This window comes from Podarcis erhardii (genome assembly GCF_964252035.2).
Source record: "Podarcis erhardii genome assembly, chromosome: 8".
Classification (NCBI taxonomy): Eukaryota; Metazoa; Chordata; class Lepidosauria; order Squamata; family Lacertidae; genus Podarcis; species Podarcis erhardii.
Window position 1 is genome coordinate 17,317,636 of NC_138499.1, and position 25,853 is coordinate 17,343,488.

Consider the following 25,853-nt stretch of genomic DNA (forward strand, 5'->3'; position numbering starts at 1 on the left):
GAGGGGCAGTTTTCAGAAAAGAGCCCTGGGAGTGAGGGGCAACCCCCAGGAAAATGACCATAAAATGCTGATTGCTCATTATTTGAACTATTCTGTACCACCACCACCCCAATCTGGATCAGAGAGCACTCATTACTGCGGCATGTTGCTACAGATCCCACTCAGCCTTGCTGCTGAGATTCCAAAAGTTGAGGCAACTGTTTGCACAAGTCTGTTTCTAGGCTGCTGCATCTCGTTTTTCTAAATGTCAACCAAACGGCAAAAGGGATTTTGTTAAGAAATAAGTGCTCTGCATCCTCTGTAGAACCTGCCCCCCCCCATTAAAAACAGAAAACAAACTTTAGATGCTTCTCTAAAAGCTATTTAAGAAGGCAGATTATGTTGTCTTGATGGCTTACGGAGCTTAAAACGAGTTGAGGAAACCTTGGGACCTGTGAGCACTAAATTACAGCATCTGTCAGGAGCAATCGTCTGCTTGCAGAGGCAGCTTGTTCTTTCTGAGCCAAGCTGCAGTGTGATGGTTTAGGGATGCTACTGGCAGCTGTGGCCCACTGTTATATGCAACTGCATAGAGCGTCTGGGTAGCCTTGCAGAAGTACTGGAAACGACACAAAAAATTTGGAAACGTGCAGCATTTGGAATCAAGACCTGCTGAAGCTTAAAGCTGCCTTATTTCACTTTGAATAAATACCTGACGCAAAGGAGAAAATGGTGCCTCATCGGGGCAGGTTGTGGCAATTCTATCCAGGTTTTGTCCATTTGCTGTTTAGGAAACTGTCAGCAAACATTTGTACTCTGTGTGAAGATATGTGCATCCACTGTGTGTATCTTTCCCCTTGCCAAAAGCTTTCCATGTTGGGAGCATTGTGTGTTGTGATCCATCTGTCTCAAGAGACAATGAAGTGTGCCTCTGGGGCTGAAGATAAACGGCTGTGTTAGCCCGCATCAAAGTGGATTCCATACTGGATTCCATACTGCTCTAGTGGGCCTCCCCAGCCCTCATGGAAGATTTTCAGAGGGCAAAAGGACTATAGTGGATGGGTAGGGGGAATAACGGACGCGGGTGGTGCTGTGGGTTAAACCACAGAGCTTAGGACTTGCCGATCAGAAGGTCGGTGGTTCGAATCCCTGCAACGGGATGAGCTCCCGTTGCTGAGTCCCAGCTGCTGCCAACCTAGCAGTTCGAAAGCACGTCAAAGTGCAAGTAGATAAATAGGTACTGCTCCGGTGGGAAGGCAAATGGCGTTTCTGTGCGCTGCTCTGGTTCATCAGAAGTGACTTAGTCATGCTGGCCACATGACCCGGAAGCTGTACGCCGGCTCCCTCGGCCAATAAAGCGAGATGAGCGCCGCAACCCCAGAGTCAGTCATGACTGGACCTAATGGTCAGGGGTCCCTTTACCTTTAGGGGGAATAAACAAGAATCAGGTTTCCATCTTGTGTGAGCAGAGGTGCTGTCCATAGTAGTCAACTCCTAGGGTTTGTGGCGTCTTCGAGCCCCACCCCCAACTTTAATGGCCATTGCTATTCAAATGGTGTGTGTGCACCACATCATGTGATCAGTTATTCAGGGGGGTGCTTACCTAGGCCCCCCAATATTTTATTCAAGTTGGCACCCCTGTCAGTAGCTATATACAAGGAAAATCCAAATAAATTTTTCTGCTCCCAAGTCTAACAGCATTCAAAGGGGATTACTCCTAGGTACATAGATATAGGATTGCAGCCTTAGAATTAAATGACTCCTTATCAGTTTTCCAAAGAGCTCTTTCTTGGTGTTGCTTAGCGCTTGTTAAGATGCAGAAAAAGAAACTAGAAGAGAACATCTTTCCAAGCTGTTATCTTGGTCCAGAGGAATGGCATATCGATCTGACCACTTGATTTAAGAATATACGTGCCGACTGCAGCTACAACTGCCAAGGGCTGGCAGTTGAAACAATGGGAAACATTGATGTTTCTACACAGTGTAAGAAATGGAGGGCATCAACTTTAGTCCTTTGTATTGTGTGGTTGTTCAAAAAGCAGAACCCCTTTAACATTAAGCCTTGTGACAATAGCTTCTCCAAGATCCCAGCTGGCTTCTGTGACCTAACTGTGCAAAAGCAGGATGTGGATAAAGAACAGGTGCAAGGGCACAGTGCGGCAAATAACGGATGTGGCGTTTCACCTCACCGACGTTGCGCGGGTGCAGCAACTTGGGCTCATACAGTTGCTCTGGGCAGTGTTTTGCAAGAGTCAAGGTGCAGGTGGCGACGAGAGCTTGCTTCAAACTGTAGCTCAATTACAAGGCGCTCACAGCCACAGAGCTCTGAGCTAGCCCACAGGCTCTTTTGAACCATAGTGAGATGATCCATTTCACAAAGGGGTGATTCTATGTGGTGAGCATGGCGCCACCTCAGTTTTTGCATCCCATTCATTTTGTGTCACGTCGCCTTAAGGCAGAATTCTTTACAGCAGAGCCCGTTTACACAGTCAGCTGCCAGGCATCAATTGCACAGCTACAAAGATTAGAGAAATAAGTGACATATTATCATTATTTATTAAATGTGTATATACTGCCCTTCATCCAAAGGTCCCAGGAAGGTTCGCAACAGAACTAGTTTCGAGTGTGAACTTATATCAGCAGGGCCAAGAATGTTTTCTCCCTCCCACCGTAGCTGTCAACTTTTCCCTTTTCTTGCGAGGAATCCTATTTGGAATAAGGGAATTTCCCTTAAAAAAAGGGAAACGTTGACAGCTATGCCTCCCACAGGTGTAATGTTACAAGCAAGGATTGCTTCCACCCAAACCAACTGGGGCAAGTATTGCGATCCATTCTGGAGACTGCTCGGGCTACACATGCCAACAGAAGTATGGAAGGTGGTTATGGAAGATAGGATCCTTTGTGCTTAGAATTTGGAAGAGTCTTCCTCCTGGATAGATCTACTAAGACTCATCATAACTACAGGCAGCATAGACAGTTTTTAAGCCGCTAAGACTGCAATTCTGCAATCTACAGTGGTGCCTCGCAAGACGAAAAGAATCCGTTCCGCGAGTCTCTTCGTCTAGCGGTTTTTTCGTCTTGCGAAGCAAGCCCATTAGCGGCTTAGCGGCTTAGCGCTATTAGCGGCTTAGAAAAAAAAAGGGGGGGGGAGTCGGAAAAACTCGCAAGACATTTTCGTCTTGCGAAGCAAGCCCATAGGGAAATTCGTCTTGCGAAGCGCCTCCAAAACGGAAAACCCTTTCGTCTAGCGGGTTTTTCGTCTTGCGAGGCATTCGTCTTGCGGGGCACCACTGTATTTACCAGGGCACAAGCCCATTTTAACTCAATGGGGCTTTCTTTTAAATATGTGTAAGAATGTCCTCTAGTTGCTGACCATGAATTAGGATGGCTATTAGTTTTAACTGAAGCAGTCCTGATCCATAATCAGCTCCCCACTCCAACCCAAAATCTACCTGCTCCAAACTTCTCATTCTCTCAGTATTTACTGTACCCTTGTAATCATTTCCGTAGTTGCCTTTTTCAACCTTCTGCAGTAATTAATACTATGGATCATGTCCAGACCACGGACAGCCCATTAATCACACACCTCTCCTTTTCTTTTTTGGCTGAGAGTCCAAGTGATATGTATAGAATTATCATATGGCTCCAGGATTTGTCATCCCGCACTACAAATAGGTCTTTCGGGGAAATTGCTCAGTCCCCAGTGGGCAGGAACCTGACTGAATTGGAGCCAGCTAATAGGGAAAGATAAAGGATTTCCAGCAAAAGGTCTTATCCATTTCAGATCTTGCAATTAAACAAACTGGATATGGAATGGGATTACGTTTTAACTCCTTGGGGTTACATTTGATAATGCACTGAAAATTAATCTTCAGTGGCAGAAATAAATGGAATGCTTCAAAGGGCCTCTACTTTAAACGAAGACATTATAGAAGTAGCTGTTACTCAATATAATGAAAATATAAAAAGAGTGAAATGTGGGTTTTACTCTCCTAACCACTTTTGAAAACACTCTCTTGAATCTGGTTTTGTACTAGAACATTTTTTAATTCCCCAACAACTAACTGCAGTTAGCTTCCATGTATCTGGGATAGTGTGAGCAGGACTTCAGGAAAGAAAGCCTGGTTAGAAGGCAGGATTGACTGGTGAAATGCTCTACCAAGAGGTAACTGGTATGTTTCATGTGCTCCCCTGCATGACACAAACAGGCTGTGCTTCGGGCATGATTATGTTTGCCATCCTCCCCACTTAAGGATATCAATAACCAGATAAGCTAGCTATACGGGCTGTTCTTGTACAGTTTTAAGACCCAATTTAACAATTTTAAATTATATCAAAAGTGTGTGTGTGTGTTTCACTTTGACCTAGCACCCAAATACTCCAAGACCTTGAAAACAAGACCTTTAATAAAATAATGATTAAATGCAAGGATTATCACACTGCTTTAGTCATAGACCTTGGCTTTACCCAAAGTTCATGGAACAGATGAGCCCACCCATTTTCTGGGATGATTTCATGCTTCCACATTCTGCGATCCTGACGGCACAGTCTCTCCTCCTGTTTCCAGTTTCCTTTTCTTGCGTTTCCTATTCCCCTTTTTCTTAGCTGCTGAAGGTTGCAAGGTCTCTTGTGCCTTTTTCTTTTTCTTCAGGCAGCTGAGAGGATTAGGGCCACTGGCCCTTTTTCGTTTCCTTTTTCTCGGCTCCGAGGTCTTTGCCAGACCCTGCTCCTCTTTGAGAAGTTCAATCCTTAGTTTCTGGTGCTCCGGAATAAGTCGGTTAGTCTGTGCTGCTTGTGCCGAAGCCAAAGATTTCATGGAAGGTTTGTCAAGAACCATTGTGTTCTGAATTATGAACAGCAGGGGAACTCCAGCCTTTTTCTTTACTTTCGTTGCCAGATCCTGGTCCTATCGAATGGGGGTGGAGGACACAAACAGTAAGTCTATATGCACTCTTTACAAACGAAAGCTCAAGGCAGTGAAAATCAAGCAGATTGCTCACCCTGGAAAAGAACACTGTCAAAGTGGCAGGAAACACCCAATTTTCGTGTCCCTCTTGCTTGCTTTACCAACTTTTGCTCAAGCTGCTTAAGGCTATAATGGTAAACTAGAATAACATTCTATAAAAATGCAAAATCTGCAATGTGGTCAATTACTATATGGAAAAGTTATTGAAGGCTAAAGGCATAAATGCCAAGTATTCTTAAGGATTCTTTAATGTATTTTAAAATAAAATAAAATAGTCAAGTGGTATATAAATTTGTATACATAATAACGATGCAAATCGCTATTTTCTTCATTTCATCCAGCAAACAGACTATATAATTTCTTGAGCAAGATTATATCCCTTTTGTGCTGTGGACCACAGGAGAGGCTTTCTGTACCAAACAGCTGATTGAGGCAAAAAGTTAGGACCTATGAAGTCACAATTGGTAAGTTGTTTGAATACAAACCACCTGCAAATGGAGTTCAAACTGCTAGGCTTCCTGTCATTACCGATCAGCTGATTGGCTCTTAGAGCAAGCTCCCTTTGCCAAGGAATTATCAAGCGCACATGCCCCCAGTTGTTCCTCTGTACGCATGGCTTTAACTGTCCCACATCTAATGGTTTGGGGGAAATGAACTTGTGTGGTAAATTGGGTTCTAAACCATGGGATGAAGTAAGTGCTTTCTGAGATAACGTAGGCAAAGAGCTTTCCATGTGACTTTTATTCTGAAGTACTATGAAAGCTTTTTGGAGCTATAAAATAGAACCCAAACATCATAAATAAACGCTACTAAAGAACACTCAAGCGTTTTTGCAGTTCACTTTTCTGAGCAACCTTCTGGGGCAAGACAGAAGTGGCAAGACATATTGTGAGACAGTCACTTATTCTGTAAAAGGTAAAGGTAAAGGACCCCTGGACGGTTAAGTCCAGTCAAATGTGACTATGCGATGGTGGTGCTCATCTCACTTTCAGGTCAAGGAAGCAGGCATTTGTCCACAGACAGCTTTCCGGGTCATGAGGCCAGCATAACTAAACCACTTCTGCCACAACGGAACACTGTGCCGGAAACCGAAGCACACGGAAATGCTGTTTACCTTCTCGCCGCAGAGGTACTTATTTATCTACTTGCACTGGTGTGCTTTCAAACTGCTTGGTTGGCAGGAGCTGGGACAGAGCAACCGGAGCTCCGTCGTGGGGATTCAAACTGCTGACCTGATCAGCAAGCCCAAGAGGCTCAGTGGTTTAGACCACAGCACCACCCGCATCCCTGCTACTTATTCTGTAAACAGAGCTGGGCATGGATACTTCTTCGTTCCGGTTCTATGCAGACTTGCCTTTCTCAGATGCACTCGAAGCTTAGAACTTTAGCTGATGTTTAGACGTGCCTTGCCTCCTGATCTAGCAACTAAGACATTAATTACAGCGTGCAAACAAGCTGCCAAGTATCTTTATTCCTTTCTTTGTGAAATAAAACTGTTATCTACAAATGCCCTCCCTCTGCTACTCTAATCCTATGCTGCAGGAGAGCTTGCCACCCAAGGCATATGCAAGCCCTCTCAAGTGTAACAAGGCTCATTTCCAAGTAAACTTGTTTTAAAACAAGGCTGTAGGCAGTGTTTTGAACACTCTCTTGTACTGCTGGAAACGTGTAGGTGCCATTCAAATTTGCATAAGCCGAAGTTTTCCCACCGCAGCACCAAAGGAGAAAGTGTGGATGTAATTCTCAAAACTCATTAACAACTGGAAAGATTCCAAAATATGAAGTAAATGAGGCATTTTGTTCGCATGAGCTTAAGTGAAAGAACATTACCTGCGTAGCAATGAAGTAATGGTGTGGATTCCCATCCTCAATCATGGACAAGAGGCAGGCTGAGCCGCTCACTGGATTTTTGAAGTGAGAACAATTGCGAACTTGAAATCTCTGTGCAATTAGTTTTGCCCCATATAACTCCTTCCCTAAGGATTCCAACTCTTTCAGGACACATCTAGAAGAAGAAAAGATAACAGCAGAGATTCTTGTTCAACAAAGACATTTCAAACACTGAACAAAAGTCCCCATTATGTCTTGTATCCAAGTCTACCCCATGCGCAAAAATTGGGGGAACCCCAGAACAGACTTGATGGCATGTGGGGGGAGGAGGGGGCAATTGCCACTGCCAAGCAGAAATTTTCATGCTGGCAGGATGCTTGCTAAGCGCTGCCTTAGAGACAAGCATGAATATGGAGTTTGCAAAGCCAGGAACTGCAGGCCTTTACCAAAGGAGCCAAAGATATTAATATACATGGTCTACTACAGGCCCATTTTACCCTCACACTATCCTGTGAGGTCAAGTAAGCTGAAGGAATGAGAGGGATTTGAAGTTAACCAAGGTTTGCAGCTCAGTTGGGGATTTAAACAGCTCTTAATGCGACGACTCTGCCTGCTGGCTGCGCCAACTGAGCACATAGGGTCTCTCTATAGGGTGACCTAGCTTTACAGAGGACAGTCCTCTAGCTGAAGGGGCTTTCAGGCACAAGTGTGGTTTAAAACTAATGAACAATGAGGAGAAGGAGGAGCCCTGAGGTTTTCTATCGGCCTGTAGCAACACCTGTAACAGCAGACTTGGCAGCCACAGACAACCTCGTCATAGTCTTCCCCCCTTTAGTGAGATTTACTGTATTTTCTATTTAAAAGATACCAACTGCTTATGAATTCAAATTACTTCTACATTTGCACCTATGCATATGAGTTTGCATCTCCAAATGGCAATCCTTTCACACTAAATGCCCTAAATGCCTCTTTGACCCATCTTGCTCATACTGGTAGCTCCTCCGCCTTTATGAGGACCAAGCAGCCAACTGTCTCCCACCGCACTGCCCACTGAATAACTGACAGCCACCCAAAGTAGGATACATGGGAAGCTGCTTTGTACACAGCCCATCTGGCTCAGCACTGCTACACCTACCTTTCTCAAGCTTGGGACCCCAGGTATGGTTGGTCTTTATTAATTTGGGGCATTTTAAGGTCATGCAACCTGCACATTCATTTATGCAGTTGGCTGGCAGCCATCCTCTGATTCTCTTCCCCACCTGATTCACAATGGGAGTCTTGCTTTATGGCAGGCATGTCCAACTCCCAAGAGACTGATCTACTCCCACTATATAAAAAAACTGGAAGTGATCTACCCTTTGGATTGACCAAAGTTGTGAGCTTTTTGGGGGGAGCCTTCTTCAAAGTTGCTGTACATCCTGGCAGATGTACACTCCAGAGAGCAGTGGCCATGGTTCAGCCCCATCCCTGAACAGGCAAACCAAAATGTGCAGTCACAGGTTTTCCAGGATATCCTACACTGGATTAGTGGTTCCCAACCTTGATTTTGGCCATGCCCCACCTAAGCATCTCTAAAGTCCTGATGCCCTCCCCACCCCACCCATGACATATAATTTGTATTATTCAAAAAGTGAACTCCTATTCATGTGGAGGAAGCCTAGAAGATCATTAACTTGGTCTAACGCATTCTCGAATTGCCCCCCCCCCCAAATCAAATTTAAAAGACTCTTGAGAATCCCATGGACTGCAAGAAGGTCAAACGTATCCATTCTGAAGGAAATCAGCCCTGAGTGCTCACTGGAAGGACAGATCCTGAAGCTGAGGCTCCGATACTTTGACCACCTCATGAGAAGAGAAGACTCCCTGGAAAAGACCCTGATGTTGGGAAAGATGGAGGGCACAAGGAGAAGGGGACAGCAGAGGACAAGATGGTTGGACACTGTCTCGAAGCTACAAACATGAGTTTGACCAAGCTGCGGGAGGCAGTGGAAGACAGTGGTCCATGGGATCACGAAGAGTCGGACACGACTAAACGACTAAACAACAACAAAATCAAATTGCCCCACGTTGGGGAACCACGGGTATGGATGAGACGTGGGTACCCAACTCCATGATTCTATGACTACAAGTCCCACCATCCCTACACCTGGCAGGGCCAGTGGGAGTTGTGGTCCAGGAGGAATCCCGGCTGGTCTAACACAGTAGCTCTCCGGGATTTCGGGCTGGGGGGAATGCCTCCCCTGGGGCTCGAACCCGGGACCCCCTTCTGCTCGCGACGCCACGCGCCTCCCCGTCCCATTCGACCCGCGCTCACCGCGTGGTGCAGAGCTGCGTGGCCCCGGCCAGGTATCCCGGCAGCTGCTCTCGGATCTGGATCTTGTTGCGCAGCGCGGCCTGGCAGAAGGTGCCGTCCAGGAGCACCTGGAAGGGCTCGCGGAAGCCAAAGTTGTGCTTGTAGAAGCCCACGTTCTTCTTGGCGTGCTTCTGCCGCTTGATCTTCATAGCGGCGGCTGGAGGAGGACCATAGAGATGGAAAGGCGGGCGCAATACTAGGCGGGCCCCACTAGTACTTCCGCCGGAAGTCCACGCCGGATTATTATTATTATTTTTTTAAAGCATCAACCGTAACGAAAGTTGACGCACGCGCAGTGGAGCAGCCGTCGGGGAAAACACGTGTTTAGGGATGTGTAACGCGTCCAGGAGCGATCACGCTCTGACTCTTCGCCCCAGATGCTTTCTTTTTGTTGAGTTACTGGCGTTGTTGCTGCGAGCGAGAACGCAGGATGAGAAAATGCGGTTATAATAGAACCCACAAGGGACCCCTGAGGGTCATCTAGTCCAACCCCCTGCCGTGCAGGAATAATACACGGATAAAAAAGATCAGGGCTAGATGTAGTGGTTGAGAGGATCGGGCTGGGGCTCTGGGGGAGACGGCTCGGCCATGAAGCTCTCGTTTGGGCTCTGGACGATAATAATAATAATAATTTCAATAATTTATTATTTATACCCCGCCCACCTGGCTGAGTTTCCCCAGCCACTCTGGGCGGCTCCCAATCGAGTGTTAAAAACAATACAGCATTAAATCTTAAAAACCTCCCTAATCAGGGCTGCCTTCAGATGACTTTTAAAAATAAGATAGCTGCTTATTGCCTTATTTCTCTCAGCTTAGCTTACCCCACAGGGTTGTTGTAAGGGGGGGTTAAATCAAATGGGGGGGGGGGAGAACCACGTGCGCCACCTCGAGCTCATCGGAGGAAGAAAGGGAATAAATGCAGCCCACAAACTATTACACCCACCACTCCATAGATTTACTAGGCGGGTTATATTTCCTGGTGGGTTAATGGCAGCTATCCAGGATCGAGCTCCCGTCGGGCAAAACTGCATTGGCGCAGAGGAGAAGCAAACCGCAAACATAAAAGAGTCTTATAGGAACTATATGAAAGCGGAACCATGTTTCGGAAGGGCTCCGGTTTCCGCCCGGAAGGTGTTCTGAGAGGGATCCGTTTCCGGTTCCGCTCGTCTTTTCCTCTTCCGGCCGGTGTGCCTTCTCCCTCTCTCGTTTTCCTCTTCCAGAGATGGCGTCGCGCAAGGAGACACCCGCCCCCGGCGCCGGCGCTTCTTCCTCGGCTGCCGTCAAAGCCAAGGCGAAGGCGGCCCCGGGAGACTCGGCGGTCAAGCAAGTGCAGATCGACGGCGTGGTGAGCGAGGGAAGGGGAGCCGGGAGAGGCGCCTGAGCCGCTGGGCGCGCTGCCGCGTGTTCTTCACAGGGTCGGGAGGGACCCCGAGGGTCATCTAGCCGAACCCAGAATGGTTTGCAAATGTCAGTGATCAGACAGTCCCAGCCCCCAGGTTTATAATCTGAAATAATACATGACATAAAAGGAAAACAATGGGGGGGGGGAGGGAAGACGGGGGGAGACAAGCTCTGGCACCGGCCTTGGTTTCAGAATTACAGTGGTACCTTGGGTTATATACGCTTCAGGTTACATACGCTTCAGGTTACAGAATCCGCTAACCCAGAAATAGTGCTTCAGGTTAAGAACTTTGCTTCAGGATGAGAACAAAAATCGTGCTCTGGCGGCGCAGCAGCAGCAGGAGGAGGCCCCATTAGCTAAAGTGGTGCTTCAGGTTAAGAACGGACCTCCGGAACAAATTAAGTACTTAACCCAAGGTACCACTGTATTGCAATGACCAGATAGAATGGAAAGAAGAGTCAAGAATTGCTAGAGTCTGAGCTGAAATTGAGAAAGACGACCTGCATTCCTATAACTTGGTAATAATAGCCTGTATTTCTCTGCTTGCGGCGGAAGAGGGTGGTTCTCTTTCCCTGTGACTGGCACAGAAACAAAGAGTGCTTACCTCTTATAAGTCAGTTTAATCATTTTACTGAAATCATATTGGCCGGGCTGATGTACAGGTGTCTGATAGGTTGGACAAAACTGCGAAGATGCAGTCTAGGTATTATTAAATATGCAATCTCAGTTCAGTTAGAGCAGTGCGGTTTGACGCGCAGCCCGAGGGCTGCATGCGGACCTGAGATCTTTTTGAGTGACCCTCGGCAACATTTTACGCCCCCCCTCCTCTCCCTCCCAACTGCACAGCTTTCACAAAGCTGGGTGTGAAGGTGCTGGGCTCTGGGAAGGAGGTGTGAGGGCTCTGACAGGATCCTAGAGTCCTCTCACCTCCTTCCTAAACCTAGTTAGGGCTTTCTCAGAGGTGGGAGAGTTCTAGGACCCTGACAGAGCCGCATGCCTCTTTCCCAAAGCCAAGCTTCACACTTACCTAACTTTGAGAAGGCGGTGCAAGGACTGGGGTGTCATTTTTTGGCCTCTCTCCCTCCCCCTTCTGCGACAAAGCAGTGTGTGGCCCGTGGGCTCCATGTTGAAGTACTCTTGCGGCCCACTTGGTATGTAAAGTCAGGCTGCCTGGAGTTAGAGGTACATAGGAAACTGCCTTATATGGAGTCATATCATTGGTCCAGCTTGCTCTGTTTTGTTTACACTGACTGGCAGTGTTTCAGGCAGGAGCGTCTCCCATCCCTGGAGATGCTAGATTGAACCTGAGACCTGCTGCATACAAAGCAGAAACACCTCTATCTCTATCTCTATATCACAGATTCCTTAGAATTGTGATAGACAGCATTATGCATATAGCTGCCAATTTGATTATCAGATGCATTGTTTCAGGTACTGCAAATGCTGTGAGTTGCAAGTTCAGGTAGGCATTTTGTGTAAGTAACCATATGTATGTTATATCACAAGGAATGCTCAAACAGCACAGTAATAATAATAATAATAATAATTTTTTATTATTATTTATACCTCACCCATCTGGCTGGGTTTCCCCAGCCACTCTGGGCGGCTTCCAACCAAATATTAAAAACAATACAGCATCAGACATTAAAAACTTCCCTAAACAGGGCCGCCTTCGGTTGTCTTTTAAAAGTAAAATAGTTGTTTATTGCTTTGACATTTGCTGGGAGGGCAGGGCAGGCGCCACTACCACCCAAATGCTACAAAGATACAGCAGAAAGGTCTACAAAAGGCACAGGTGCTATGTTCTGCAGTATTTAGCATGAAGTCTTTCCCTGTATTGCTTTCTGTATTCTCTGGGAATAGTATAGCAAAAACTCATTTCATCACAATGAGCTCATGGAACTTTTAAAGTTGGTAACTGCAGTTTCCACAATGTAATTATGTTTTAACACCTTTCAATGCAATCCTGTATAAGCTTATCAGGAAGTATGCCCCATTGAACTCTATGAAGCTTTCTTCTGTGTAGATATGTACAGTCGTACCTCGGAAGTCAAATAGAATCCATTCAGAAACCAAAGCGCTGCTTCCGGTTGGTTTCTGATTGCGCAGGCGTGCCGAAAAATAGCGGAAGCCGTGCCGGATGTTCAGCTTCCAAAAAGTGTTCAAAAACCAGAACACTCACTTTCAGTTTTTGATCGTTTGGGAGCCAGAACATTCGACTCCCAAGGCGTTCGGGAGCCAAGGTATGACTGTATAGGATTGAACTATTAGTTGATCAGCTCTTAGTTATATTGCTGTTGGTTTTTTGCAGTGGACCCACCACAAATACAGGCATTAGGATCAGGTGCCAAATTTAGCATTTTACTCAGACTACAAAGATGGGTAAGTGTGTGGGCCTGGTGACTTCAGAAGCCACAATGTGAATGGAGGATTGGGCATGATTGCCAGTGGCCCATGGGCATTTTTAGTTACCAGCATTGCTCTTGGTCTTCCTGTGTCTAACAGAGGAGGAATTAATTGTGCAGACAAAAATAAGCACACAATTTTGAATGTGTATAAGTATATCAGTCTCAGTCAGTCTTGGGTGTAAAAATGAGCTCGGAGCAACTTACAAGTGTAAAACCAGAATAGATTATTCTAATGTGTTGCTAGCAAGTTAGCAAGCCCATGCTTAATTATCCAGATATCAGTAAAGTTTGGGCTGCAGTGCTGTGCCCGTTTACCTGAGAATAAGTCACATTGATCTTTGTGGGATTGCTTTTGAGTAGACATAGGATTGTGCCGTGAAATGCCCACTGCTATTATAGTGGGGCAGGTCCCTGTCATTGGATGGAAAGATACACTGACCTGTTATAGCTGCTTCTAAGTGGCTCTTTGTAAATGTTAATCTGTGGTGGTTAATACTTTTGGCAAGGAGATCCAAAGTTTGATTTATTCTTATTTATTTTTACATTTATATCTCACCTTTTCCTCAAAGGAGCAGTACACAGTTCTCTCCACACCTCATTTTACCCACAAACCAACAACCCTGTTGAGACATTGTGACTTGCCCAAGAAAACCCGGGGAGCTTCATAGGTGAATGGAAATTTGAACCCTGGTCTCCCAGGGTCTAATATTCTAATCAACACTGGCTGTTTGTTGGGATGCACTGCAGGACACATGCAGACCTTGGGACATCCTGCTACTGTCTAGGAATTTCAGAGGCTCTCTTGCCTTTTGCCACTATTGGCCTTCCCAATCATTACAAGACGAACAGTTGTGCAGACTGTAGCTTCTTCCTAGGTTTAGCGACATACTTGGAGGTCAGTATGGCCAATCCTTGCTTCTCAAAAGCTGCCTTTTTGTGTATAGGCATTCAGATGTTGAATTGTTTGATTTTTCATATCCTCTTGGGCTCTACCAATAGTTTTTCCTCAGTGTTAGTAGATAGTGCCAGTGTTGTGCATGCTTCTCTTTCAGTTTCCTGAGCCTGAGATGAGAGTGAGGGCAGCCATTCTCAAGCTTAATTCATTTATTTTGGTTTAGACAACAAGAAAGCAGATTCAGTGTAGCAGTTAGAGAGTAACTATGGACCAGGGAGGCCTAAATTAGAATCCCTGTAGCCCTAAAGCCCACTGGGTGAACCTGAACTGGTCACTATCTCATAGCCTCACCTACCTCTCAGGGTTGTTGTGAAGATAAAGTGGGCTGGGGGAAAGACAGTGTATCCCATCCCTGAGTTGCTTGGAGGAAGCGTTAGATAAAAATGTTTGAGAGTCCCAAATACTACTAGCCTTGGGGAGGTTTTCTTGGACACTTTGAGACATCTTACTCTTCTTTTTTATAGAGTTTTGGGGGAAGGGGCAGGAATGGAATTTTGTTTCTCAGCTTCGTTTCTCAGTCTGTGTTTGTTTAGCTCACCCTGTTGAATGCACACCTTTTGCTCTGATTGGTTTTGTTTGAGGAAGGGTTGTAATGCTTCAAAAGCACAGCCTTCTGCAAACCACAGGGGCTGGTGAGATTTCTACCATTAGAACATCATTTTTAACTCTAGCCTGCTGTTGCCACTTCCTTTTATGATGTTGTTGTTTCAAATAATGGCAGATTCAAGAATGGCAAATAAAAAATGTAATAAAACAGCAACTCCAGAATGTCAGGAAATACGATAGGTAAACAAAAATGGTGAAAGGTAAATAGCCAAACAACTGAACAAAACGCAAGATACAGCGAAATCCCCTAAAACCTTCTGTCCCTCTGGGATCAAATGGCAAAGAAACAATATTTTTTAGGGGGGGGGATACAGATCAGAGTTGTGCTGAAGTGCTCCTAACCTTTTGACGCAAGCACATTGGAGGATATTTGTTGTGCTTGGGATAGACAGTATCCAGGATATTTCAGGCAAAGCAATCAAACCACTGAAGAAATCTGCCAGGCTACGTTGGCTTGTCTCCATTTCAATCTGGAGGTTAAAGTCTCCGCATCCTTATTGCTGTATGCCAAAGAGCACAGCGCCTCCTCAAAGGATGATGCCATTGGTAAACATGCAGCAGCAAAAAAGCTTGAAAGAGCAACATCTGGTACCATTTGGCATGATTAAGCTAGCGCCCCATTGAAGAGTGAGCTAGCATCAGGCCTACGTGTTGTACTTCAAGGTTCATGGATGGAATTCTGCCTGACAATAGCGCTTCCTGTTTGGAGGGAAAATTGGCAACTGGTCGTCTTGTCTGTGCCGCTGTGGTTTTAACAGTTGGGCTTCTCATTACTTCTCTCATCGGATGGGTCCCTTGTGCTGCAATTATATATGCATAGCTGAAAAGGCTGATGGAGTTTGGTCTCTTGGTGCCAGTTTGTCGGGCTGTTACTTACAAATTTAGTGAACAATGTGTGTTTCCACTTACATCCGCAAAGCACGGTGGGGTATGCTGGTGATGCACTTCTCTTAAAAGGCACTCTTCTTAGCAGCTAATCCTCTCATTGCCACCAGCAGATATGTTCTGCTTTTCTCCAGGAGCGGGGGAAAAGGCTCTGCTGAGCTAAAGCAACCTCTTGCAAAGCTCACAAGAAGCTGATCCCAATTAAGTCGGAGGCTGGGGCCATCTTAAGGCCAGAGTCTTCTCCTGCTTAGCGCTTGTTTCATGACAAATCAGCCTTGAGATGGCATTCAGTGGTGAGAGTGTTGCAGGGTCTGCAAGGATTGAAGGAAGAGCTTTTGAGACCCTGAAGAGATGAATTGGGGGCTCTTGCACACTTCTCTTACTGGCTATAGTTACTCATAGGAGATGTGGTGGGAGGGAGGCAGTACAACTGAATTGGGAAGTACCATATAGTTCTTGCAACTATAGGACACTATGGAAAGGGTAGCATGCTTTCTCTTTCACCACTCTGCCCCTCCCCCTTTCAAGAGTGGTCTGGTATTGGGTAGGGGTGCCATTTTGGGCTTCTTTTTATGTCTACAAATGCTTTTCTTTCAGTGGCCAGTGGCCTGCAGTTCTAAAAGTATGGTATGGTGACCTGCAGTGCAATTAGGAGTTGTCATTGAGTGGTTTGTTGTACGTTTTTAATGGACGGTGGTTTATGTATTCTTGTTTACTTGCTTTTATTATAAACCACCCTATGCAAGGGGCAGTATTTATATCATCTAGATAAACAGTGTCAAAATACAAGTCACTCTAGAGTTAACTTTTTTGACTAGTCAAAACTTCCTTTCGTCATTTGACCCATCCGTGATGGTTAAAAGTCAAGCATTTGGGTTGAATATGGTGTTTGTTCTTGGAGTAGACCCATTGAAATTAATGGACAAGATCTAGAGGGTCTACTCTGAGTAAAAGCTTGGATACAACCCTTAATTAGAACACTAACAGGGAACAGAAAGAATGGGGGAAAACTGCCATCTACCAGAGGTTTCATAGTGTGATGTCAGGTCACATGGAGGTGTGTCCTCTCTGCAACTAACGTACTGAGGAAAGTCAGGGATTGAGAACCTGGAGTCCAGCAATATCTGGAGGGCTACAACTCCTATCATCCCTAATCATTGATTATACTGGGTTGATGGGAGTTGGAATCTGACAAAATTTGGAGGGCCAGAGGATTCCTATCTCTTGGCTAGGTAGAATTATTGCTTCATTGGGAAATGGGGGGACGGACCCCTGCTTCTAAAATGCAGGTATAAGCAAATGATCCAGACTCCAGAGGTACGCAATAGCTCCCACCACTTACCCAGACCAACTTTTTAAATATATTTTTAACTTTATGGAATATTTGAAGCTGTCAATTTCATGAGGAAGTTCCTTTGCTGTGTGCAGAACCATCCGTAGCATCAGCCACTTGTTTCATGCACGACAACATCAAACTGTCTAATATGGATAGGGATTTCCGTTGTCTATATGTAATGTAATGTAATGTAATGCCAATGGCATCTCTTTCCTGTATCCATACCCACTTCTGGTCTCACATTACAGCCTCTTTGTGATGTTGGGCTGGAGTGTGGATAGGGTTTTTCCTCAAAAGATGGGCAGAGGAGCCAGTTGGCTGAACACAGAGTAGCTCATTTCACACATGGATTGATTTAGACCAGGATATAGGGGTCTTTATTTTCAGCAGTTTTCACAAGTGATGAAAAAAGCAGCAGTTCAGATTCCCTCATTCTGTAATTAGAAGATTACATGCATTTGATTTGACGTAAAAATTATTCCCTTCTACTATTCATTTAGTGTCTCTTGGGGACGTGCCTTGATGTGCAGTGTCTCAAAAAGCAATATTCAAGCTTGTAAAATCCTGTGAAGAATTCTTGAACAATAGTTGAAAAGGTAAAAGAACCCAGCCTTTTCTGGAAGTGGGGGGACACAGATCCACTTCTTTATTTTCTGTTCTTGTGGGCTTTCCCCTGAAATTCTTTACAATTCAATTTTACAGTTCAGCTGCATATTTCTACTTGGAAGTAAGCACCATTGAAGTCAGTGGGACTTATTCCAGATGCACCTTCACAAGTTTCTTTTTCAGAGACCACAGTTTGCCATTGCATTTCAGCAGGCAAATTATGGTTTGCATGATTCTTCCTAGCCATGGTTTGATCATGGTTTGCAATCCTGATTTGGAGGGTTTGCACAAAAGCCAAAGTAACTGATTGAAGCATGAGAGGCAGGGGGTGGAAGGAGCATGTGAACTGAAGGCTTATTCATGTTATATCAGACCATGAACTTCAGAGGACTTGGTGCATCTAATCAGAGTGCTTTTACAGCTCTTTCAGAATTCAGGCTGAAATCCTGTTTTAAGATAGACTGGCATAGCCAATGGCTAACTTGTATTTTCTCTCTGGGTTTGTTTGTTTTTTAAATTGCCGTGCTGTGGATGAGATCCTGAGATTGGCTAAGGCATGCTTAAATTTAGGCTAACCAAAATAGATCATTCAGACATCAGTCGCAGCACTTGCTTTCTGCCTTCCGCTCCAACCATTTCTGATGGCCAGATTATATGTAGAATGCTTCCCGGCCCCCTCCCTGCAGGCTCTTTCCTCTAAATTCAAAATGACAGTAGAAATTCAGCTCAAATCCATGTGAAAAATGGCTTGTTGAATGATGATGAGGTTAACTGCTGCTGCACTTGGCTGTCATCTCAAAATATTCACACATGCGACTGCTGGGAGCTGAAGCCTGAAGAGTAGTGCTTTTATGCACAGATGGCAGTAGTAAGAAGCTCATGAGTACAGCAAAAAATAATAATAACTGAAGGCTGGTATTTCAGTAGGGTAGCAGAACGCATCTCAGTGTACAGCTGTCAGCTGAAATTCTGATTTTTAGTTACTCAACAGAAGACTGTTGAAGACGAAATAGCGGTTCTAAAGTTTCCAAAAAGCAAATTATGTGGTGTGTTTAAGATTCCATGTATGCTGTGAAATAGTGAGGCTTAATTTTGATGTGTCTTGAGTGCCTCAGAAAACAGAGGCTTGGGTTGCCTGATGATATAACCTGAGTAGGAAAGAACTTTCCACTTTCTGCCCTTGGATGATGTAGAATAGCAGCTCAGGGTGTGGACTAGGAAGGTTCCAGATCATGCCTTGACTTAACTGCGAATCATCTAGGTGACCTACTCTCATATGTAATAAATATGTGGGTGATGAGAAGGGGCTGCCAGGTAGGACTAGGACTGGAGTGACAATATATTAGGTATTGGTTTTTAGAGGTAAGGGTGGAACCCAACGTAGTGCAAGCAGATCGCTCATATAACAGGACTTCACATTTCTACTCCTCCCTGCAGCTTTCCTGCCCCACAATGTGCCTCCAAACTATTCTCTGGAGGGTCACAGGGGAAGGAGAGGAATGTGAAGTCGTGTTCTGTGAGTGGAGGCTCGTTCCAGGTGTTGGCAACAACTGGAGTACAGTGGTACCTCTGGTTACAAACTTAATTTGTTCCGGAGGTCCGTTCTTAACCTGAAACAATTCTTAACCTGAGGTACCACTTTAACTAATGGGGCCTCCTGCTGCCGCCACACCGCTGGCGCGCGATTTCTGGTCTCATCCTGAGGTAAAGTTCTTAACTCCCCATTTGTCATCGTCCAACCCTCTGCAATGCAGGAACCATGACAGACATCTTATTCAACCTCTGCTTAAAAACTTCCAATGGAGGAGAAGCCACAACGCCCCTAGGGAGTCCGTTCTCCTGTCAGAAATGTTCTTCCTGATATTTATTCGGAATCTCCTTTCTAAGAGTTTGAATCCATTGGTTTGAGGGTGAGACTGTGAAGATGGAAGCCCTCCAACTGGGAGGAAGGCAGCATATGGGCCTGTTGTAGGACACTGCTGTTGTGTCCTGGCAAAGGATGCAGCCTGATTCTGTTTTGAAAGAAACATACTCTGCCTCTGTTTTTTCAGCTTCTTGTTATGCTTCAGGCAGAATTTAGTAGAAGCTTTTCCTGATAGAATTACATTTCTAGGCACTGCTGGTAACACAGGAACTCTTAGTTTATGGACACCTGCTTCTTAAGAAACTTTGTGCTTCATTGACCTACTCCTTGGTAGAACTTAAAGCCCTCTAGGCCAGTAGCCTTCAATGTTTTCAGTCAAGGGATCCACCTTTAACTGAAACATGCATTTGGGGACTCCTCTTTTTAAAATCATATGTTTGTATGGTTTCTCCTCTTCCATAGCTGTAGCCCTGCCAGGAGATAGTTTCTGGGTACAGAAAGAGGCTATATCCCAATCACTTATAGAATTCCTGTTGTGAATGTACTTTTCATTGTGACAATAGGTGTTGTTCCTCCTTCTGCCCCAACTCACCTTTTTCCTCCAGCAGCTGGTGGGAAAGTCATGATCCAAACAGGAAAACAAGAAGCAACATGAGAAATAATTATTTTTGCGAGGCTCAGCCTTCTCTAGCTCTTGAACGTTGGCTGTCCTTTATAAAAAACACTTACTGGGTTTCCCATTTGACTCTGTCCCTCCTTGTTTGTCTTCCTTAGCTGTATACTAAGTGTTGGTTTTACTATATGCTCATTTCTTTATTGTGTTTCTAAAATATAGAGTCTTAAGTCTTGAAGAATAAAATAGGTTAAGGAGCCTCATCTTCTCATGTCTGAGAATATGTTGTCAGAGGGACTGTATTTTTGTCATCTGTTTTGGACAGCCAGTATGGTGTAGTGGATAATGCAGGGTGAAGAATCTCCAGGTGTTGGACTCCAGTTCCCCTCATCCCTGATTATTGGTCATGCTGTCAGAGGTTGATGAGAGTTGGAGTCAAGCAACATCTGGAGGACCATAGAGTCTCCACCCCTTGGATAGAGTACTGGACTGGAACCAAGGAAAACAGGTGCAATCCCTGTTCTGCCATGAGGCTCATTCTGGCTTTTTAGATACCGTCCCCTGAAATATTCAGTGATAACATGTGGTGGGATATTCTGGAGTGGATGGGAGGCTTATCTCCCAGCTGAATTGACATCGCATGTTTGTTGAAAGGATAAAATATGGAGGGCTGAAGGGGAAGAACCATGTCTGTCAATGTGAGTTCCTTGGAAGAAAGGCGGAATTTAAAAGGTGATCCATTGATTAAAGAAAGCCATCATAAATTGTTTTTTTTTTTAACAGTGCAAACTCTGAACCTGTTTTGTTTAAGGTTGAAAGGGGAGAAAGAACCACCAACATCTTGGCTAGGAAATTCTTGGATTTTATTACTGTGCCCTGATGTCTGCAGTGTAACGGTATTGAGCGCCCGCATTCTCTGGAGCTCGGAGAATTGGAATCTCAGGGCACCTGTTTCAGAAATGTTTCTACAGTGGAATTGTTCGGCAGTTTCCATGGCAATAAACTTGCCTCGTGGAACGGGTACAATGGCACTCCACATTTAGATCAGCCGCTTTCGGCACTGCTTTTCAAAACCTTAAACTTCATTTTGGTCAAACCACCCTAAGGATTGTAAGAGCCTGTGCTTGTCACAGTGCAGACTGACTTGCAGTCTCAAAGGCCATGGCGGTGCCCTGTTAAGGACACGGATGCCCTTAAAGGAAAAAAGAATGCTCCAGGCCTTCCGTCTGCGTACCTGGTTTCTTTGACAGATCAATAAGCCTTCAGTGCTGCTTACACAAGATTAATAGCACATGTTGTAAAGGTACAAAGCTCAATAGCTTTATTTCCTGCAGACCTAGGCACTTACAAAGGGAGCGTAAAAGTGATTGATAGCGATGCAGCTTGGAGAATGTAAAAATGTCTTGCCGCTGTCATGTTGCAATGTTAGATAGCTTGCAAGTGGGGACTTGCAAAAAACTTCTGGGCAGGGGCGAGGCAAAGAGGAGATGCTTTTCCCCTTTTGGCTATTCCTCCCACCACCCATGTGCGCTTCGTGCCTCTGTGGGGACCACCACTGCAGCTCATTGGCTGGCGCTGTGATGCATACGGCTCAAGCCAGAGGCCATTTCTCCAGGTTCGGCTGCGTGGAGCAGCCTTGGTTGTCTCACTGCAAAAGCCGGGAGGTGTCATCCTTGAACAATGGGGCTGCAGTGGGGTCCCTAGGCATGGACCCAGTTCTGGGACAGCTACACTACTGCTTGAACATAAGAATATCCCTGCTGGATCAGCCCAATGGCCCACCTAGTTCAGCATCCTGCTCTCACAGTGGCCAACCAAATGCCTGTGGGAATCCCACAAACAGGACCTGCGCGCCACATCACACTCACCTCCTGGGGTTTCCAGCCACTGGTATTCAGAAGCATGACTGCCTCCAACAGTGGTGGTCGAACTAGTGGAGCTAGTAGCCATTGATAGCCTTACTTTCCAGGGATTTCTTTAATCCTCTTTTCAAGCCATCCAAGTTGGTGGTCAGCACTGCCTCTTGTGGGAGCGAATTCCTGTTGATCTGTACACTGTGCGGTGAAGTGCTTTCTTTTGTCCTAAATGTTCCAACATTCATGAGTTACAACGTTAGGAGAGAGGGAGCAAAACTCATTTCTTCATGACATGCATACAGTACTGTTAACTTCCAGGATCATGTTGCCTCCTGATTTGATTCAAGAATGTTCACACATAGTCCTTTATGCCAGGGTTGGTGATCCTGTGGCTTGTCAGGTGATCTTGGACCCCCATGTTCCATCAGTCTCAGTGAGCATAACCAGTGGTGACGATGGACATTTTAGTCAGCAACATCGAGAGGGCCGCAGGGTCTCTACTGCTGCTTCATGCAGACATCTGCATGGGTGGGGGGAGGTTATTGCCTTTGTTTGTTACAATGGTATGCATTTTTGTGGTTTTTATCTTGTAAATCACCCTGCAATGCTCGGATGAAGGGTGTTGTAGAAATTAAATAAACAATAAATAAATAATCCGAGTGAAAATGGTGGGTTGGAGCCTCCTGCTGCCATCCTTCTCACTAGACAAGTTCACTATTCCCAGTTATGTCATATAACAGCACCAATTTGTGTTGCCCCTAATGTTTTTTAGGAGGGTTAGATGGCTCTGCTAAATTAATTCCAAGCATGAGGCTCCAGTTTAAGTTGAAAGTTGTAATTTAGCCGATTTAAAATGCATGCCACCAGTGCAGGGGCTGGGGCGATTAATAAGAAATTGTATGAACCTCATAGGAGAGTTCAAGGGATAAGCTGAGATTGGGAGAACACTCTGGCATCCATCCATCACCTCTGACTCTCAGGCTACAGGGGCTGTTTACTTCATGTTGAGCTGAACTCTGTTTCCAGTATTTGCTAGCTGTGTGAGCAGTGTTAGAAACTCAGATACATAAACTAGGTGCCAAATGGCTTGTTAAAACAAGATTGCAATTGCCAAAGGAGAATGCCTAGTTGCCATTTTGGGGCCAGGTGGCTTGAAAATTTGCTCTTGCTATGATTATCTTTGCTAGATTCCTCGACCCTCGTGAGGACTGATTTCCATGTAGTTGACATGTTATATTTCTGTGTTGCTTTTCCAGTAGAGCAAGTCCATTTCCTAACCCTATAGTTAAGGTAAAAATTTAATTTCAAATCCTCTATTTTATTCTTGTTTTGAGCAAGTATGCAGGACAAAGCACATGGGATGTCTTAACGTCTCTTTGATTCATATGTCCTGGACCAGCTCTTATTCTTCTTAATTTTATTAGTATATTTAGATTGTCTGGACGTGGTGTCAAACTTTGGGCAGTGGAATGCTTCAGTTATTCATGTTTGGCTCTGTCCCCTGTATTTCTTGGGAAACTATCTGCTAGTTGAACCGAATGATCTGTTCTAAACGAGGCTCTTCAAATCTGTATTTTCAGGTAGTGCTGAAGATCATCAAGCATTACCAGGAAGAAGGCCAGGGCAATGAAGTGGTCCAGGGTGTGCTGCTGGGGCTAGTGGTGGAAGACAGACTCGAAATCACCAACTGCTTTCCGTTCCCCCAGCATACAGAGGATGATGCCGACTTTGATGAAGGTAACAATTCATAATAATCATGTTTAAAGTCTTGTTCTTGGGCTATCACACCTGCTGAAAACACTGTAAATTGGAGACCATATGGGAGAAGGAACCTACCACTAATATGTTCTATTAGGTAGGTTCTCCTTGGGGAAATAAGTGTCTTTAGTACAGGGGTAGCCAATGTGGCGGCTGTCAAAGTGGAGCTGGGACTCCAACTCCCATAAGGCCCAGCCTGCACGACCAGTGGACTGGAATGATGGGAGATGTAGTCCCACAGGTTCAAGAGAACACCCCATTGGCTGCCTCCTCTGTCTGAGAGGTATATGTAATGTAAGGCAGGGACAGGCAGAAAAGCACACCAAGGTCCTCTGGTGTATCACTGGCCCATTCTGTTGTGCTGCCTACTGGTTATTGGGCCACTTGAAAAGCATGTTGGATTGGGTGAAGCTTGGTCCAGAAGGAATTCTTTTGTTTTTAAGCAGGGGTGGGGGGCAGGAAGAGGGAGCAAGCATCAAAGAAACGGCAACAAGAAGAAGGCGATCTCCAGCTCTTCTGTTAATGCACTGTTTATTTAGCCCAATGCATTTCGGAAAAGTCTTCTTCATCAGAAGCTGTATGAACAGTTCAGTTGTTTCTTGTTCATTAAATTGGTATATTACCCTTTATCTGTAGATTTCAGGGTGGTTCACAACATAAAAAACAACATAAAATTACAATATATATATAAAAGTAATAAAAATAAGAACAAAAACAAACCGATAACACACACACAACACATTTAAAAGGTCATCCAATGTCTATCCGCCAAAGACCTGGTTGAAGAGGAGCATTTTTGCCTGGCTCCTAAAGGTGTATAATGAAGGCACCAGTCAAACCTCCCTGAGGAGCGCATTCTACAAATGGGGAGCCACTGCAGAAAAGGCCTGCTCTGATGTTGCTTCCCTCTGGACTTCTCGTGGGGAAGGCACACGAAGAAGAGCCTCAGAGGAAGATCTCAGTTTCTTAGCCCCAACAGTGTCTGGATCTGTATGGTAGCATTGCCATGAGATCAGAGCTATCTGTGGAAACACAACAAGAATATTTGTTCATTGTTGGATAAACAAATCCAACATCTGGAACCCTCCAGATGTTGGATACTCTAGATCAGGGATGGCCAACTCCCAAGAGACTGCGATCTACTCACAGAGTTTAAAACTGGTAGTGATCTACCCCCTTTTTTGGAGTAAGTTGTTAAGCTTTTTTTAGCGAGGAGGAAAGCCCTCTTTTTAGGGGTTCAGCAGGGCAGTGTTGTTAAGCTCTACCTGTTGGACATGCCTGCCCTAGGGGGACAAGTGGTGGGCAAAGCCAGAAGTATTCTGCTTCAGTTTCTACCATAACTACCTCAGTTTAGAATCCCTCTTCATGAGTTCACAAGATGGTCTTAGGTAAGTCTCAATCTTAGTTGCTGCCCCAACCTATGGGGCTAATACTGTTCTACTTAACTGCTATAATTGTCACTGAAATGAAGAAGATATGGTGCTTTGGGTTATACATGCTATTATTCCTTCTAAATTTTGTATATTTTGAGCTTTGAAGTGCAAAACGATAAATATAGGTGGCATTTACAAAGAAAATTCATATTGCTGTTCTAAAGATCTGGTTAACTTTGCTTATACCTGTTGATTTTTTTAAAAAGCTAGCATTTTATATCTTGTTCCTAAATCAGAAAGCATTTGCGTCTTTCTTAGTATCTCCATGGACCATTGTTCTTCTTTGCTGAAAATTATTGTTACTCCAACACAATCAGTTTCTCTACTGTGTTGTGTCTTGTATCTAAATTTATCTCCTGGGCTCTGATAAATGCTTAACTCAAGGTTTTCTAGCATAAGCTGAGAAAATCGCATACATAAAAACTGAAAAAATTAGGGGTGGGTATCTTGTTTGACACCGAGAAATACATTCCAAATGTGCCATTGCCTATTAAAATATGCCTCTGCAGTCAAGAGGATTTGTGACTTCTTAAAAAAAAAAAAAAATGAAAGCTGCATGTTTTCAGATTCTGTCTTGGCCTTGAAGGCCCTAGAAAAGTAGCAGCAAGGTAACCAATCCCATTTCAGCCGGGTAGGCATGCACCGCAGTACTGTAATTCTTGCAGTCTTAGCCCTGGGTCCCTAACGTGCAGCTTTATGTATAATCTAAGCGTCTCCTATTCAGATTTCAGATCTGTGCAGACACTTTGGATTGCTCTTTCTTCCTACTGGCAAATGGTTAAGAATAAGATAGATGATGGTAAAGGTAAAGGGACCCCTGACCATTAGGTCCAGTCGTGGCCGACTCTGGGGTTGCGGCGCTCATCTCGCTTTATTGGCCGAGGGAGCCGGCGTACAGGTTCCGGGTCATGTGGCCAGCATGACTAAGCCACTTCTGGCGAACCAGAGCAGCGCACGGAAACGCCGTTTACCTTCCCGCCGGAGCGGTACCTATTTATCTACT

General features: G+C 45.0%; 3 protein-coding genes across 3 annotated transcripts in view; 1 reads left to right on the forward strand and 2 right to left on the reverse strand.

The window, feature by feature from the left end:
• AARD (alanine and arginine rich domain containing protein) overlaps positions 1-25,853 on the reverse strand; it is a 603,924-nt gene that overhangs the window by 37,673 nt on the left and 540,398 nt on the right. The window lies entirely within an intron of this gene.
• On the reverse strand, positions 4,364-9,311 carry UTP23 (UTP23 small subunit processome component). The gene is made up of 3 exons (XM_081873581.1): positions 9,090-9,311; positions 6,776-6,950; positions 4,364-4,885 (listed from the first exon to the last, which is right to left on the reverse strand). The coding sequence occupies exons 1-3, from the start codon at positions 9,275-9,277 to the stop codon at positions 4,493-4,495; spliced, it is 756 nt and encodes a 251-aa protein (XP_081729707.1). The 5' UTR covers positions 9,278-9,311; the 3' UTR covers positions 4,364-4,492.
• EIF3H (eukaryotic translation initiation factor 3 subunit H) overlaps positions 10,315-25,853 on the forward strand; it is a 73,211-nt gene continuing 57,672 nt past the window's right edge. The window contains exons 1-2 of the mRNA XM_081874588.1: positions 10,315-10,473; positions 23,240-23,396. Coding sequence (XP_081730714.1) covers positions 10,351-10,473; positions 23,240-23,396 — 280 coding nt within the window. The 5' untranslated portion in view covers positions 10,315-10,350. The remainder of the gene's footprint in view (positions 10,474-23,239; positions 23,397-25,853) is intronic.

Coding starts and splice junctions, on each gene's coding strand:
- UTP23 (XM_081873581.1), bottom strand. CDS start 9,277: ATGAAGATCAAGCGGCAGAAGCACGCCAAGAAGAACGTGGGCTTCTAC. Junction 6,951..9,089: donor ACGCAGCTCTGCACCACGCG/GTGAGCGCGGGT, acceptor TTCTTCTTCTAG/ATGTGTCCTGAAAGAGTTGG. Junction 4,886..6,775: donor ATTACTTCATTGCTACGCAG/GTAATGTTCTTT, acceptor CCCATTCGATAG/GACCAGGATCTGGCAACGAA.